Source organism: Podarcis pityusensis, assembly GCF_964106645.2.
Source record: "Podarcis pityusensis genome assembly, chromosome: 1".
Classification (NCBI taxonomy): domain Eukaryota; kingdom Metazoa; phylum Chordata; class Lepidosauria; order Squamata; family Lacertidae; genus Podarcis; species Podarcis pityusensis.
The window spans coordinates 34,466,140-34,484,867 of record NC_138028.1 but is presented as its reverse complement, the minus strand read 5'-3'; the positions used below and the strand labels follow the sequence as shown (position 1 = coordinate 34,484,867).

The following is an 18,728-nucleotide window of genomic DNA, read 5'->3' as shown; positions in this document are numbered from 1 at the left end:
AAGTCAATTTGGAGTTTTTGTGCAGCAAACTTGCTTTCCCAAAATATTTTTTTTTGCACTAAACAAAGTGATGGGAGAAATGCAGTGGGAAAGTATGAGATAACACAGAGCTTGAACACAACATTGTCTAGGCTCTCCACAAGCAAATCAGCGATTGCTCGTTAAATACCACCTAATCCCTTTGATGATGCCTAAAGGAAACCCTTCTGTATTTCTGAACTGCATTTGGAAGGTTCTAAGGGTGGCGCTGTGGTCTGAACCACAGAGCCTAGGGCTTGCCGATCAGAAGGTCAGTGGTTCAAATCCCCGTGACGGAGTGAGCTCCTGTTGCTTCGTCCCTGCTCCTGTCAACCTAGCAGTTCAAAAGCATGTCAAAGTGCAAGTAGATAAATAGGTACCACTCCAGCGGGAAGATAAACGGCGTTTCTGTGCGCTGCTCTCGTTCGCCAGAAGCGGCTTAGTCATGCTGGCCACATGACCCGGAAGTTGTATGCCAGCTCCCTCAGCCAATAAAGCGAGATGAGCGCTGCAACCCCAGAGTCGACCGCGGCTGGACCTAATGGTCAGGGGTCCCTTTACCTTTTAAGGAACCAAAAATGGAATCAGGCTTTGGCACAGGGGCTTCCTATGAAGGTTTGTCTACCTTTGGTCACCCCATCGCAACCTGAGCCTCCTGGGTATACCCTGTTAGAAGGCAATCTCTGCAAGACAGGTGGAAACTCCACCCATTTTTCAGGCTTTTGCCAGTAAGCTCAGACCCAGCTATGACCATGTACCCGCAGACCTCATTCCCAAAAGGAAACACAAATCCTGGGTAAGCGCATGGAACCCTTGGAATCTCACACTGCTCGGAGGTTGTGGTGGTGTGCAACAATATGTTTCTGATTCAATTATCTCCCCGTAACTAGCTTTACCTAGAAACAATAGATTTTTTCTGCCATATATACACATCTTCTTATGAAGAGGAAATTCCCCCCAAAAGCTGCAGGCATGCTTAAGAAACAGAAATAACCAAATACCTCTGAATATTTAATTATCTATGCTGGAAATGAGAAACAGGTGTAATTAAACTAACACTTTTTAAATTAAGTGACCCCTCTTGACCAGCCATCTGTGAATAATTCAGATCCCCCCTCCATTATTACTGTAAAATTAAAACGAGGGCATATAAATGGCTAGATCCTCTTTAACTATCTTTAAGCACCAGGAATATATATTTTCCACCAGTTAAAATCCTTAATGATACCAAAAAATCTGTCAAGCATAACTCCCCCAATTCATTTGCCTGAAACCATCAATATTTTATCATGCACTTGCAGTTGGCTTTAATTTAACAGTCCAGGTTACTAATCAAACAAAACACCCAAGTCATTAAAAGTTAGCGTGCCATTTAGAAAGTGCATTTCACGTTTATTAAAATATCTTTCATGGAGCCATTAGAAGGCTAAAGTTTTAATTACAATCAGATATTTAGTTCTAGTTCAGTTATGCTTTTGGCACTCTCTTGCAACTGCCTTGATTAATCTTCCGGACAGAGCTCATCCATTACCTCATGAAATTATTTTCCTCTTTACTTCTTCATAATTCATCCCTTTTGCCCCCCCCCCCTTTCTCCTACTCATCTCCAAACATGTGAATTGCATTAAAGAGGTGTGTGGTGTGTCCCATAGTTACCTGGAAAACAAGTCACTAGTGGGGAAAACCATTTTCAGTGCTATTTACTGTGCAATCTTATACATGGGACTTACACCCAGGTCACTGGGTAAAGTACCATTCAACTCAGCTGAACTTACGTCTAAGTAGACATGCATAGAAGTGTAGTTAGTCCCCAAAATACTAAATATAATTCAAAAAAAGACTCAGAAACTGAAATATAGGCTGTGTGTGTAGGCATTAGAAGCTTTAAAACACAGCAAGATCTCCCCGCCCCCCTCAATTCAGATTGACGCTGGCTTGAGGCGGGAAATACATCAAACACAGCATTTCATAAGAAACAACAGCGCAGATACAGATTTTGGCTAATGTGTGCACACCGCTTCCCAAACCAGTGGTGGGATCAAACTGGATGCAAAGTAAACAGGAGTATGTACACAGCCGTGGCTTCAAGTTCTCTTCTTGTTGTCATTGCAATTTTGCAAATTTTGCAAACATTTCCCTAGAGATGAAAAACTAACAGCAGCCTCCTGTTATCTCTTGTTATTTTTCCCTCCTGATTTGTCTGGTTCATTTGGAGAACACATTGGATTCCACCATGCCTCTCAACTCCACTTTCCTCCTGAATATAGCCATAATACCTTTAAGCACTATTTAACTATTTGAGCTATTTTATTCCCAGCAAAACAAATAACCCATCACATATATGATGTAAGCTAATTGGTCTAAGTGGCCTGGGCAAAGCAGGGAAAGGTCCAATTAAATCCAAAGTCATGTTTGAATAAATCCAGTCATATTTATTTTCAGAGAATGGCATTAATTAAGAACAGGAAGATTGCTTAAAAATAAGAGAGGTAATATTGGGAGGGTCAAACTCCTTTAGATGACTATTTTAAACCACTTTAATAGAAGTCCTAATAAAATATATACCATACATTAAAAAGGGACACAAAAGGGTGCCAGAATAGTTAAAACATACTGTCTGTGGCAGGGGTAGGGGGAATTAAAGTCTTGCCCAAAGACTGTGAATTTTAAAAGTGCACTAACTCTGGCACATCATAAAAACTGAAAAAGCGGTATTGTACTGACAAAAATAGAGTTGCTTGCCAAATTATTGGAGTACTACAATATATCCAAAACAATGGGAGAAATTGGAAGGATCTCAAAAGAGAAGATAGTTAGGGACTGGAAGGTATTTAAAAGATACGTGCAAAACCATATCGAAAAATCAGAACTCCTATTAGAATAAACAAGTTCCGTTTCAAACACTGAAATACTGAATAAGATGGATAACAATGTGTAATAGAAAAAGAAGTATGAAATTAGGCTAAAGGTGTGTGAAAGAAAGTAATAGAAGTGGAAAGAAATTGCAAATGAGTAGATTGGAAGTCTAGCACAAAGGTGGGGTGAGGGGTGGTGGATGGTGGATGGTGGATGGTGATGGGAAAAGGAATTATTTGTGGGATTGAGTGTAAGTATGTTTGAACACTTTTAAGGATTGTATGAAATGTATGTTTGTATGCTTGTATATCTGTAATATATGTGTATTAATGATGAACTATTTTAACAATAAAAAATTATTAAAAAAAATAAAATAATAATGATGGTGATGATAACTTAAAGGAAAATCAAGTTCTGCTTGAGGGGTTCCAGTGAGCATGTGGTTGGTCGCTGTGAGAACAGAATGATGGACTAGATGGGCTTTCGGCCTGATCCAACTTCAGGTCCCTTATGTTCTTACATGCAACTGAATGTTAAATGATGCAAAGAGAAAGTATTATACATAGGGTGCGATTTGCTGATATAACTGACAATATAGTGTCATCTAGTGTTGTCTGCAAGAATAACATCACATATGTAAGCAGCAAGCATCATCTCTCCATTCTATTAAAAGGTTCCAAAATTATATGGCAAAGAAGATGTGAAACCATAAGGTTTCCTTTGAGAGCCTATGGTGTTTTGATCAATAAAAGTTGTTATGGAACTTGGAAGAGCTCTCAAGTTCTCCTTGGCACTCAGTTGCCCAGTCTCTGTGGAATTTCAGGGCTGTTAAGCCCATGGCAGCAAGAAATACACATCTGCCTACAAAACCCTACTGCTCTGATATCACAGCAGATAACCCAACGGCAAAACAACAGGCAAAGGGGTCAGAAGCTGATAAAGAGAGGACCGATTGCATCTCAGAGGTTTCATATGTGTCCACATAGGTGTTGTCTTCTACCATTTGTCATAGAAATCATGTGTACCTCTGAAATGAACACTAACAAAATTCACAGCCTGTTGGCTTTGAACATGCACTAAGTAATCACATGGGCCAATCCTAGTCTTCATAAAATGTCCATAATGCAAGTGCTACCCTGTAGCTGCTATTGGGAACCATCAAGGAGGAGCCGAGGGGCCAAGGGCCCCCCCCCCCAATATTCCTGTCCCCCTAAATATTCCTGTGGTGGGCCTCCCTGGGCCTACCCACAGCTGGACCCAAATGATGTTGTACATACAGTGGTACCTCGGGTTAAGAACTTCATTCGTTCTGGAGGTCCGTTCTTAACCTGAAACTGTTCTTAACCTGAAGCACCACTTTAGCTAATGGGGCCTCCTGCTGTTGCCGCACCACCAGAGCACAATTTCTGTTCTCATCCTGAAGCAAAGTTCTTAACCCGAGGTACTATTTCTGGGTTAGCAGAGTCTGTAACCTGAAGCGTATGTAACCCGAGGTACGATTGTATAAATGATACACATTTATACAGCATATGAAGAACTGTGGGGTTTTTTTCTAATGCAAAGTGACCACCCTATCGTTAGATTAGGACTCAAGACATCCAGGTTCAAATTCCCATTTAGCCACAGAGCTGCATGGGTGACCTTGGGCCAGTCACTCAGCCTAAACTGTCACCGTTTAGCTGCTGGGGTAAAATTAGAGAAGAGAGACCTATGGACACCACCTTGAGCTCCTTGGAGGTGCAATGAGAAATTATAATGTTTTGTGAATAGCTTGGCCAGCCACATCATGGAATAGATTTAACCACTGCTGCCTTTCATAGCCTGGCCTTGTCTCAGCAGTTGTTGTTTTGTTTTTTAAAGGTGGGGCAGAGTGCGCAGCCAGGAGCAGCAAGGGAGAAAGTGCCGCTGGGAAAGACTACAGGGGAGAATGGTTGTCAGATGCTTCTGGCGAAGTCTGAATGAGCCTCAGACCTCAGCAGGTGGTGGTATTTGTTCTTCCAGCACAGCTTGGCTCCGAAAGCCAAAGTTGTGGTGCTAGACCCAGACTAGAAATGTTCCTCTTGATTAATGAGTACCTGCATTCTGCAACAGTTGGTGTTTTGGAAGCAGTTTATTATTCAGCAGGCAGGCATATATTATTACTGTATGTGATATGTTATTATTGTGCCGTCACCTCCAGATTAATAAAGTGATTTGTGTGCAGTGCTCTTGTTTTTAAGGGCTGAAGTGGCAATATTGTAAAGCACCAAACCCATCTACACAGGGAGGGTAGGTGAGCTATGCCTCCGGTCCTGAAACAGCCTTGTTCTTCTGAAGGCTTCCTCAGATTTCTCTGCCTCCCAGCTACTAGAGCAGCCTGCTGTGGAGGAGGATGTTGTCTGGAAAAGCCTGAGCTGTCGCACAAGGGCAAAAATTCAGGCTTTGATCTAAGAACAAATGATGTTTAGAAGAAGTGAAGTGAGGAGGAGGAGGAACATCCGTGAAATGTTGTGGGTCAGGACAGATTGTGCTCAAGACAAAGACATCTGTTGCATTAGGACAAAATTATTTGGGCATTCAGTGGGAGCAGATACTGATCATAATGTGTGAGCTCCTTTATATCTGTTTTAAAAAAGTGCACAGCAAACTTTGGTTTACACACAACGTATAGGTTATACACAATGTAGACCCACTCAGATTAATGGACCTTAAATAATGTCCACTATTTTATTATGTTTTTATATTCTGCTGGAAGCCACCCAGAGTGGCTGAGGAAACCTAGCCAGATGGGTGGCGTATAAATAATAAAATTATTATTATTATTATTATTATTATTATTATTATTATTATTTTCACTCAGTTTACTCCGAGGAGGACTAACATTACAGTCCTGATATTTCAACACTTGATGCTTTTCATCAATGTCAAAGGTAAAACTCATACCTTAGGCTATGTACATATTAGGGACTTAAAATGCAGCCCATTTCTGCCCATTGTGTTTCAAGTCCCTGTTGTGATATCCAGTGTGGTGTAGGGGTTAGAGTTGCTGGACTACAATCTAGGGGGCCAGGGTTCAAACCCTGATGTGTACAAGTTGTACAAGTGACAATAAAGTATTTCAATTATTTCAGTATTTCAATTGCATCAGCTTAACCACAGCTTGAATTTTCACATCAATTGGAAGCTTATCTAAGTGGAAACACATCAAGCAGGAGTATTTCTCAAAAAACTAGAAGATAAAAATATCAGTGGCACACTGGAGCCTGAATAAGCAGTAAGGTGTACACCAGGGGTAGGTAATCTAAGGCCCGGGGGCTGGATGCGGTCCAATTGCCTTCTAAATCCAGCCCACAGACAGTCCGGTAATCAGTGTGTTTTTACATGAGTAGAATGTGCCCTTTTATTTAAAATGCATCTCTGGGTTATTTGTGGGGCTTGCCTGGTGTTTTTACATGAGTAGAATATGTGCTTTTATTTAAAATGCATCTCTGGGTTATTTGTGGGGCATAGGAATTCATTTATTTCCCCCCCCCCAAAAAAAAATATAGTCCAGCTCCCCACAAGGTCTGAGAGACAGTGGACTGGCCCCCTGCTGAAAAAGTTTGCTGACCCCTGGTGTACACAGTCAAAAATGGCCACACAGAAAAACCCTAATGGCTAAAAATACCCTGTAAAAACTTCCTTATGAATGTGATCAAGTTAAGCTCCCTGGAACATGTGGATGGGAAATGAAGGCCTAGTTGGCTGATTTGGGGTGGCAATTGATTTATCAATAATGGCAAGAGAGTGACACAGGCTACAACCATCCTCAGCCTTTCATACGTCAAGCAATGACTGTTCTTGATGCTTTTCTAGTTCCAAATCAAACTGCAGTTCTCATTAAGATTCATATGCTTAGCTGCACCCACATGTTACCTGGCCTTCTTCAGCCACTGTCACTCAACAAGCCCTGGAAGTCAACCAGAACTTAATGAGGATGTACCGCAGGGAGAAGATACTAATCTTGCCAGCAGGGGTTGAATGAGCATTCCATTCTTCATTCAAAAAAGGTGCAGGGTTAACTATGCTCCACTGTACTAGAGGCAGCTTACCCTTACCTGACCTTACAACAGGGTTTTCCAAATGAGGACTCTCTATAATGGCTCTAATTCAGAGATACATATCTGCAGCAGCAGGCTTTGTGTACAGTGCTGCAGGTGAGATGCTAACTGCCAAACAGATTATTAGTGCTGCTGATCACCTCTTAGGGAAGAGGAGGAGGTGCCTGGAATTAACCTCTCCTTTCATACAGGCTTTTCATACAGCTGATTGGTGCTTTCAAACTAATAATGCTGTTTGTTAGGGCATATGCTGTGCAGGATCATTACTCTTCAATGTGAGAACTTTCTCCCAGGCAACACCCATTTGCATGTCAGTTGTAGGGATGGCAATCTGTCAATTTCACTTTCTCTGCTCCTCTTTTTTCCCATTTTATGTTCAGTTCTCCACACTGCCACATCAGTTTGCATTTTTAAAAGTCCTAAAAAGATAAATCAGCAGCATTTTAGTGCAAATTTATCATAATATGCACATTTTTTATGCAACTTTGACTTATACACACTTTTGCAAATTCCTCATGTTCGGATAAGTGGATTTTCGCATAATGAGCAGATAGCAGAACCTGCATATAAGGTGTATGTGCAACTAGATTCTAGGAATGGGGGGAGAGAGATCTGCAACTATTTACAGGTCTCCATTTGTAATGTACATGAAGCAGATAAAATTCCAAAAGGGAGTATCTAATTCTAAAAGGTGACAGCAAAGCAATCTTGATTGAACAAACTCTGCAGCCTGTTTAGCTGCTTGTGTGACATAACCCACAATGGAAATGTTGGCACAAGTACTGTCACAGGTGACTTGTCTTTTGGAGAATCTACACATATCTGATCATTTACCATTTGATTGGACTAGATATCGAAAAGCACGTTTTAGGAATAATTCGAATTACCTGACATGGGGCAGTGGCTATAGGAGGCCTAAATGACACAATGTTGTTCTCAACTCTAATGAATTAGATTCCAGCAATGACAGAATGATAGAGCTGCCCACTGCTGAATGATTAGAAGAATATGACAGCAGTGCTTCCAGAATTCAGACAACATGTGGGTAAAAGGTATATTTGAAGGAAAGAGGTGATAGGATACCAGCAGGCAGCCCTACAAATTGGATCGTTTAATCCCAGCAAATACTTCCCCCCTGAGGACTCCTATTTTGGGGTTTCTGAGCTGCAGGGGATTTGGCCAAAGTATTTGATTTAAACTAAAGGAAGTCAAAGATTGAGTGCTGAGCATCAAAAGAGATGTTATTTTGAAAGGTCAGAAAGGTTACACACAACTTGCAGGGGAGCTGGATGAGGCAAGAGGAGGAGATGCAAGAAGAATGTCATCCAGAAGTAAAGGTGAGACAAGGAACTTGATGCCAGAAAGACACTTGCAATGAAGGAAGTCCTGGCTGCTCTGTCCCAGTTGGGGAAGGCAGGTGTGGGAGCGAAAAGAGAACCTGGCTCAGTGATGGAACACACCCTCACAACAGTAATAGTAATAGTAATAGTAGTAAAAGTAATAATACCCTGCCCATCTGGCAGGGTTGCCCCAGCCACTCTGAGTGGCTTCCAACACAGAGAAAAACAGAAAAACAGAATATGACAAGTATTAAACGCTTCCTGATACATGGCTGCCTCCATAACACTCTTGGTTCAGTCCTTAGCATTTCCACATTCAAGGATTCTCAGGAAGCAAGGCTAGAAAACCCTTCTCTGAGAACAGTTGTCATTCACAGTAGGCAATATTGGGCTAGATCAGACATAGCCAAACTTGTCCCACCAGCTCTTTTGGGACTACAACTCCAATCATCCCTAGCTAACAGGACCAGTGGTCAGGGATGAAGGGAATTGTAGTCCCAAAACAGCTGGAGGGCCATGTTTGGCCATGCCTAGGCTAGATGGACTGAACTTACCAAAGCAGACCCACAACCACCACGTTTTTCTTCAGTTGGAGTTCAACAACATCTGGAGGGCCCACAGGTCCACCATCCCTGTTCTAGGCTTTTTACCAACACGGGGTTCCATTAGCCTCAGCAGTACTCTACACATGTGGATGAAGAAAATCTCAGGTCATGTATTGTTCTGCTTAGTGCAGCACTTGCGCCTGCACAAGCACCTCTGCGTCTCCCCTGAGCACCCTCAAAATCTGCTCCAGGGGGTTGGAAGACCCTCTGGAGTAGATGTTGAGGGTGTGCTGCAGGGAGAGAGGAAGGGGAAGCCCTGGTGCAGGAGGGGAAATCTGCACATGCAGAGTTGGATGCAGCCCCTTGTCTCTTTCTGCTGTTAGCACTGCACCACAAGCTCTGTATTCTCTCTTGTGCTTCTTAAGTTTTGAATTGTTGTGATCCATCCTGCAATCTCATACAATGAGAGGATAGAAATCTTCAAAACAAGCAAAACTAGTGCCATGGGCAGCAAGTGCTGAAGTGAGGTACTAGGGCCAGCATAAAACCATCAGTTAGACCCTTTTGCTATAAAACTGTGGCTGTCCAGGTATCATTGGACCACTTTGATCAGCCCTGACCGCTTGCTCTGCTGTTTGGACCTGAGAGGGTTGTTGGGAGTTGAAGCACCAAAGCATCTGGAAGACGCCATATTTCTCATCTGAAGGCAGCCCTGTATAGGGAAGCTTTTTAATGTGCAATATTTTATTATGCTTTTATATGTTGGAAGCCAACCAGTGTGGCTGGGGCAACCCAGTCGGGTGGGGTACTAATATACTAATACGAATATTTATTAGATTTATATACCACCCTTCATCTGAAGATCTCAGGGTTGTTCAGAGCTATCGCTGAGATAAGAGCGCTAAATGGGTTGCTTGTTACATTCCTTTTTTAGTTTTTTAATCCATTGTCTTTAGTTTTTTAACCCACTCAGCTGTTTTGATTATATTATTTTTTCATTGCCTGCAATTGTGTTTACGTCTGATTTTAAGTCTCTTTTGATGTTTTATTTTTGTCAGGTTATACATGTTTAAAATGCATTAAAATGAGAGCTTCACATTTGTACATTGTGCTTACCCAAACCAACCTGTCTGAGCACCATAAAGTTTTTGTGTGGGAAGAAAGCAGATACACCTTGGCTACTTGACCACCTCTTTCAATCACCGGAACTAGTTTGAGAGCATTCCTCTTCCCTCAGTCCCCAAGCAGTCCCCAAGTGTTCTAACATAGCTTCCTCAACAGAGGTTACTTTTGAGCTGGAGGCAAAAGGGGGTTATCTTGTGTGCCTTGTCATTTCCTATTAGCAATTTTCCAATAGCCCTGAGACACTTCTATCCACCTCATTTCAATTGCTCAATAGGGGAAACAAAGATTAAAAATTAGTGGTAGTGCTGTTTTAAGTGTGGTGCTTTCCTGACCTTTCCTCAAATCTGCATGTCTGAGACTTTTTACATAGTAAATACTCTTTGTCCCCCACACCTAGCATTATACATGCCCATGCTTGAGATCTCTTATCGCGCCCCTCCCACACAACTCAATATGGACATGCTGTGGACCAACTTCATGGTCCCCGAGATTTCCAGTTGGTTGCAGCTCTCATACAGAAATCCATCTTTAAGATATAAAACCATAGAGCCTTGAGGTGGTGATGTATCTCTCAACTCCCTGCTCAGTTGCAGATCTGCAATGCAGGACGCCTCCAGCCTCTACTAAAATACCTCCAGTGAACGAGAACCCACCAACTCATGACACGGTTGTTTGTTCCACTGCAAAACCAGCCTGCTATTTAGGAGGTTTTGCCATTTCCACATATTTTTCTAGACCTGCCTTCTGGAGACTAGAGCAACAGAGCACAAGACTTCAGAATGGAAATTTTAAGCCCACTATCATGTCTCCCCTTAATCATCTCTTCAGCCTAAAACAGTGACTGCTGCACATACAGGCTTCAGGCAGGAAATCAGATAGTTTCAATGATAAGAGTCACTTCTAATGATAAGATTCACTTCTAAACTTGGAAGTAAGCCTCCCTAGGTTCAATAGGATTTAGTCCCACGTAGGTTGAGCATAGGACTTTGGTCTTAAAGTACCATGAGCCTTCATTTCACAAATAATTCTAGACTTTACACCTATAGCGGCTAAAGTGGAGGACAGACTTTCCTATTTTTGTATTTCACAAAGGATACCATTTCCTCATTCAGCAGCTAGGAGGGGGGCTTTGGAAATTGTCCGTTTGATGTCTTAACTTAATCAAGATGTTTAAAACATGACTGGTACAGCAGGGGAAAGATGGGCTACAAAACCAGTTTTGATTAGAATAGTGAACATTCAGAGGACACTTTGAAGCTTCATTATGAGAGAAATTGAAGACTGTGTTGAAGGGCGATAGGGTCTTGTAGGATGTAAAGCTCTTTGAAGTTACTCTTTATGGGAAACTCTGCATTCTCCAGTCATAGAATCATAGAATCATAGAGTTGGAAGAGACCACAAGGGCCATCGAGTCCAACCCCCTGCCAAGCAGGAAACACCATCAGAGCACTCCTGACATATGGTTGTCAAGCCTCTGCTTAAAGACCTCCAAAGAAGGAGACTCCACCACACTCCTTGGCAGCAAATTCCACTGTCGAACAGCTCTTACTGTCAGGAAGTTCTTCCTAATGTTTAGGTGGAATCTTCTTTCTTGTAGTTTGGATCCATTGCTCCGTGTCCGCTTCTCTGGAGCAGCAGAAAACAACCTTTCTCCCTCCTCTATGTGACATCCTTTTATATATTTGAACATGGCTATCATATCACCCCTTAACCTCCTCTTCTCCAGGCTAAACCTGCCCAGCTCCCTTAGCCGTTCCTCATAAGGCATCGTTTCCAGGCCTTTGACCATTTTGGTTGCCCTCCTCTGGACACGTTCCAGTTTGTCAGTGACCTTCTTGAACTGTGGTGCCCAGAACTGGACACAGTACTCCAGGTGAGGTCTGACCAGAGCAGAATACAGTGGCACTATTACTTCCCTTGATCTAGATGCTATACTCCTATTGATGCAGCCCAGAATTGCATTGGCTTTTTTAGCTGCCGCATCACACTGTTGGCTCATTTCAAGTTTGTGGTCAACCAAGACTCCTAGATCCTTTTCACATGTACTGCTCTCAAGCCAGGTGTCACCCATCTTGTATTTGTGCCTCTCATTTTTTTCAGTGCAGTGCAGTGACTGATCATTCAGTCACTGCACTGAATTCCTCAAGATTGCAATGTAGGGCCAACAGACTTTGCTTAAACTTCTGAAAGCTCCCTTGCTTAATATTATATGAATTCACTTCAACACTTCCACCCCCCACCTTGAGTTTAATGGTAGGCAGAGCCGGCCCACCTATGAAATGGGCCTCAGGTAGTGGAAATGCAGAGGCGACACCCCCGGGCACCCCACCACTTCTGCTACCACTGGAGAAGCAACCCAGGCAAGGGAGACTTTGGCAGCAGCTCAGCATTCCCCTGCACAGCTGCTGGTCTTTCTCCTTTCTAGAACACTGTTGAAGGAGCATTATCCAGTACAGCAATACAGCGCAGATGGGGAGCCTCTGTCCCCCCAGAAGTTACTGGATTAAAACTCTCACCATCACCACCACCCCCGACCATGCTGGCTAAGGCTGGTAGAAGCTGGAGATCAGCCACATGTAAACACCCAAAGGTTCTGCATCCTGCAATACAGCCCCCTAAAATTAAAGTACCACCACATTAGGCATCAACTCTGCTTTCAGCTTTTATTTTGGGGGGGGGGGGACCCACACCTTAAAAACTGCCATCTTACATTTCAGAATAGAAATCTGAAAAAAGCTATAAAAACTAAGACAAGACTTCAGCCTAGTAGACAGCTCCTTATTGCTGTGGTTTTTAACTCAAGTCTACATCAAACATTATATTTTGGTCATTTGGTCTAAGTATTCAAGGGTGTTTGAACAACAGTTACAATAAAGGGTTCACAATACAGACATGATTATATTATAGCCAACTGCCATAGACATGGTCTTTGAACTCAGTCTACATTAAAATATGCTCCTTGGGAAATAAACAAACAAAAGTATAGTACAGTTAGAAGCTATAATAGCAGCTTTAAGATGTTATCACAAAACTCCAGATGACATGCATAAAATAAAATTAAGGTTTTATGTTCAGACAGGAGTTGGGTCCCACTTTCCCCTTACAAAGTAGTGTTCCATACATGCAGTGCCAAGTGGTCTTATTCTTCTCCAAATGGAACAAAACATTTCCATTTATTCCTAAAGCAAAATAGAATGATACCTAAGTATTCTGTTGAACAGTCCAGATAGCAGTTAAAGCACCTGAGTTAGGTCTTACAAACAAGGTTTTGTAGGATTCCATGAATATATCCACATCTCCATATGAATCTAAACATTTTTTTCTTACAAAATGTTAGCTAGAAATATACCCAGTTGCACATATAACCCATACAATAGCAAAAGCTCTAAGCCCCATTTAATAAGATGATTTTTGATTAAAAATAGAAGGCAAAATGCACTCAAAGTTACAGTAAGAAAAGCTTTCACAGTGTAATACTGAGACTGTCACAAAGTTAAGAAAATACTGATATCAAAGGTACAAACAATCACAATGTTAATAGACAAATTGCTATACAAGGAATTTTTTGTTACGAAAGAAAACGCCACCAAAACTTAGGGCATACTGCATCCCTTGGTGGTGACTATCAGCTGTGTACACAATCATGTCTTGCTTCTCTCGTCATCTGTAGAACTCCTTAATTGTAGATGGTCAGTTCTTCAGCTTCTGACTGGTCACTGCTTGATACATTCTTCGTCATTGCACAATTTCAAAATAGTGCAATATTGCCATAATATGCTGAGGCATGAAAACATAGCCAGTGTAAAGTGCCATTCCAAGGATTGATACTAACATGGAATCTGAATGGCAGTAAAGGAAAACCACATATTGACAATGTATTAAAACCACACTGCAAGAATGCTATAAAGCCAGGTCTCAAGACATACGAACATTTAAGTCTTGTACATAGACAACTGAACTAATGCAGAATATTAACTGGCAGCAACTCAGCACAACAGCGTAGTAACGAAGACTATACTAATTAAGAGTGCTGCCCTGGACTTCTTCAGAAGGTCACACTGAAAGTTGAATAAACAGTAATAACTACCTTTGGAAACTCAACCTAAGCACTGAACCCGTTAAGTTGAAGTATTTAGACTTAATTATGCCTCACTAACAAATCTAGCTTTTTAGTTAGGCCAAAAATATACAAAACCTGATTTGCTTACTACTAGCAATAGAGGAAATTACACAATATATATTTCTATTTCTCATCAGTTGCTTTTCCTTTTGCACCACTGAAGAGGTTGAACAAACCAACTCTCAGGGAGAACTCAAGTTGGTACAAAGCCTAAGTTCAAAATCCCCAGGGGCCAATGTAACAAAAGTTACATTTATCTTGTGAACTGTCCTAGGAGCTTAAGGGCAGTATACAAATTTAATACAGCCTCCCACCCCCGCCACAATTGACTCAAACGCAACTGCATATATGTGTGGTGTGGGAAGTAAATAAATAAATAATTCAATTCAAACCCAGAAACGGTGAGAGATAGGTGGAGAGTCCTCGTGGCTCGCGAAGTGATGCTCTCCGGAGCCCAAAGAGGACATCAGTGAGAGCAGAGGAAGCCCCAAAGAGACCACCTAACAGCTGGTGTGGGGCCTAGTGCCACAGCAGAAGCTGCTTTCCCATGTGTCCTCCAGCCTCCTGCTGGCCCCAGAGCTTCAGTTCTAGTTGTGGATATTTTTGGAGACAGTATTTTTGGTATTGATTGAAGAGAGAGCGGCAGAGAGGGAGTTCAAAGGGTCTTTAGAGGGTGTTCCCCACTTTACGCAATTTCACTTACGCATGCGAGGGCCCAGAACGTAACCCATGTAAATAGGGGGGATGCCTGAAAATAATAATATTAATAGTGCGGAGAGTTTGGAATCCAGTACATAATAGCTTAGTCAGTATGCAAGTTCCTTCATGAAAGGAACTGAATGAAACATAACATAACGCATGGGTGAGTTCTGCAAGTAGATAGGAGTTACCGGTATGTCACATTGGCAGTTAAAACGTATTTCACAAAGTACAGAAGATGATCAAGGTGTGCACACAAACACAATGGAAGGAACTGTTTTTCCTATTCCCACCCATGCTGACTTCAGGAAAGAGGGGGAAATATGAACAAGCAGGACAGCTCTTCACTACAGGGCCCTCCAAGCCACTTGGGAAAGAAAAGGAGGAGATTTAGCATCTGGAATGGGGAGCAGGTGTCACTTATCAAGACACCAAATTTGATCTGGGACAACCACCAGTTGCTGATCAATACACTAATTCCAAAGAGTAAACATTGACAATATAGTGAGTCTCCTCATTTGCCAATTACCAGAAGCAAGCTGTAACTTTTCTTTGTGACCAAAAATGGCTAGTCCAGCAATGCACCACGTGGACATATGAGTTGGACACAACCATTTCACTTTTGTCTGGGTAACTTATGAACCAACAGCATAATAGTATGTATATATCATATCATGATTATTTTTGCAGATATATTATCAATCAGTATGACAAAGTAAGCCAGTAATATAACAGAAGAATATCACCATTAGCAAAATAATGACAAAGTAAGCCAGTAATATAACAGAAGAATATCACCATTAGCAAAATAATGACTGTAAGGGTCAACAGGTTTGAGGGAACTCTGCGGTTAAAGAGCCAAAATCATGTGGTATTCACCTTCCAGCAAAGCCAGCTGATGAAAGCACAAGTCTTTTAAAAATGAAGACTATGCTGTGTTAATGCCAATGGCAAAGTAGTCTGTAGACCAAAACTAGTGGAGATATTTCACACAGGAAATTGGCTAGTGAGCCTAGACTGTATATCTAACATTTTATACAGAATACTGTATACTTTCATAACTGAAATTAGTGGTAAACGATCATCTCTTATTTGAACTAATGGACCATTTGAAAATTTGTTAGTAAAAAAAGGAAAGCAACAAACGATAAGCACAAATACGTAGCTGGAATGGTGTGATGTTGCAAAGCTCCATCACTCCTTCACCTTTTGCCCTCCAGTCCTATTCACCCTCAACACACCCCAGAACATCTAGAACATTATTTTCCCTCCCACTAGTTAATCAGAGGGAAATTAGGAAACACTTGTTCATAGGAGAATCTGCTCCTCCCACTTTACTTCATTAGTGGCAAATGGATAGAATGTATAAAGACTCTAGTAGTCCTGTGAAATAGATACTACTTCACATCTTAGAATCATAACATTGTGGAGTTGGAAGGGAGCCTGAGGGTCATCTAGTCCAACCCCTGCAATACAAGAATCTCATCAGGCAGTTCCCCATCCAATTTGAAACTATACCAGACCCCGCTTAGCTTTGCAAATGTGCTTGCACAATACAGTGGTACCTTGGTTCTCAAGCAACTTGGAATCCAAACACTGCAAACCCAGAAGTGTTCCAGTTTGCGAACTTTATTCAGAAGCCGAACATGCTCCATTTTGAGTGTTACGCTTCCAATTTGAGTGCCACACTTCCATTATGAATGCCACACTTCTGTTTTGAGTGTCTGAGGTCTGTTTTTGCTATTTATTTTGCGTTTTTGTGGTTCTTTTTGTTTTTGAGACTGTGTAGAACCCAGTTCAGCTACTGATTGATTGATTGATTGTGACTGCAGTACATTGTTTATTACTTTAATTTTATGGATCTATGGTCTCGTAAGATAGTAAAATTCATGTTAAATTGCTGTTTTAGGGGTTGTTTTAAAAAGTCTGGAACAGATTAATCCATTTTGCATTACTTTCTATGGGAAAGCACACCTTGGTTTTGGGTTTGGAACAGGCTTCCAGAACAGATTAAGTTTGAGAAACAAGGTCCCACTGTATTGTTACTCTGACTGGCAACATAGCTTAGTGTGTCCTTATTATTCACAATCATAGCACATAGCGAGCAAGGAAGGACTCTTGACCTTGTTTCTGGCATATAAACAGTAACATATAAGAAATATATACCCTTCATCTGTTTGCCTTGATCTCTCATGAATCACACAAAAGTTATCATGAAAGATAACAGCTTTTCTTCACAACAAATTCTCAACCTCACTTTGAAATGAAATCCCTACAGGAAACCATGATCCTACAGCCCCAATTGCCCACTACACTTATGTGATAAACCACCCTCAAATCTATTCACAAGCAGCTACAACAAGCAGCGTATCTTGTTTTTCATTTTTCCCTAGCTCTGAAACACAATTGCCCAGACCCAAATGCTTTATAGTCCCAGGCCACAGCTACATAAATGCTCAGCTGCACAGCCATCCACCCAGTGACCTAACACCACCTTCTAACAGCTCCCCAAAGAGGTTTAACACAGCATCCCAAGCTACATGAAACCTCTTACCTTCAAAAACAAACAAACAAAAAACCCCCACCCCTCTCTGTTTAAATCCCTTCTCTCAAGTCACTGACAAATTTAAGGGGTCGTGCAGAACCACTTCAATTACTTAAGTCCTCATTTCTCCAGAGCACACCTGGCTAAGGCGGATCCCAAGGATCCGTTGACCAGAACTGCCTTTTCTCCATCATTCGCAGGGAGCTCTAGGTGAAACTCGCACAACTCCTTTAAAACAGCCGCAAAACCGCAAGTACACAATGCAAAACGCCGAGCCTTAGCTGAATCCATCCTAAGCAGAGCTTGGAGAAAAAGACGTCAGCAGTCACTTGTTGGCTGCTGCAGCAGCAGCAGCAGCGCCGCCTGCAAAAAATAACAAAACAAAACCCCAGAGCAACGGCGAAGTAAAAAGTGCACCGAAAGGGAGCAAAGGGGGAGCTGCGAGGGTAGGGCGGAGAGAAAGAGGAACGAGAGAGGGAGGTGGAATGAGGGATACACGCGCCTTCAGTTTTGCCACGACCTTCCACCCAGGAAGGAACAGGCCTGGCCGACATTCCCATAAAGAGACATACATTTATTCCCGCCAACCTGAACTGTGCAGGACGGCTCCGACCACTATACCCTCAGGCCCAAGTGCCTCCCGGCTAAGTGCGCACCTCCGCCGCCCTCGGGAGCCCAGCGGCCTTCCCTCTCGGCCGAAGCCAGGAGGCCGTTCCCTCCCCCGGGCCGTCCTTTACCTTCCCCTCCCGCCGGCGCCGCGCCCAGCCCGCGCGCGCCGCGCCCAGTTCACCGCGAACTTTCCCGGCGGCGGCGGCGGCGCCCTTTCCCCCTCACGGCTCCCCCTTCAACCGCACCAGAAAGGATACTGAACACCGTCCGTTCCCAAGGCTCCAGCATGTAGAGCGCGGTGACCAGCAGGTACTGGTAATAGAGCCACGACATCTGCTTCCAGGCCGAGCTCAGCGCCATCTCGCCGGCAGCAGCGCCTCCGCGCGTCAGAGTGCGCCGCCCGGAGAGAGAGACGCACTCGCTCGAAAGGCGAGGCGGAAAGGCGGCCGAGGGGAGGCAGGGAAGCCCAGCTTCCTCCGCCGATTGGCTCAGCCGCTCCTCGCCCCGCCCCGCCAGGCCGGGCCTAACCCCCCGCCACCCCCGCTCTGGCGCTCTGGGCGACCTAGGCAAAGTTCTACCTTCGCCGATTCGCCGCCCTTGAGGCCGCCGCTTGCAGCTGCCTTTTGCAATAGCGTGCCCCGCCTTACCTAAGCATGAGGCCTGCTTCTGAGGCAGGGTTGCGTCGGAGCGCGGGGAAAGAAAGCGCCTGTTGCGCTTGAGGCTTCGACTCCGCAAACTTGCGCAACTTTCATGGAGCTGCGAGGCTCGAAACTTCTCCTGGATTAGGCCAAT

General features: G+C 43.0%; 1 protein-coding gene across 1 annotated transcript; it reads right to left on the bottom strand.

Annotated features, from left to right (window-relative positions):
* Positions 1-12,612: 12,612 nt before the first annotated feature.
* On the bottom strand, positions 12,613-18,384 carry SPTSSA (serine palmitoyltransferase small subunit A). Its single transcript, XM_080980116.1, has 2 exons — positions 18,194-18,384; positions 12,613-13,802 (listed from the first exon to the last, which is right to left on the bottom strand). Exons 1-2 carry the CDS (start codon positions 18,294-18,296, stop codon positions 13,699-13,701), a joined length of 207 nt encoding a protein of 68 aa, XP_080836242.1. The 5' UTR covers positions 18,297-18,384; the 3' UTR covers positions 12,613-13,698.
* Positions 18,385-18,728: the final 344 nt, after the last annotated feature.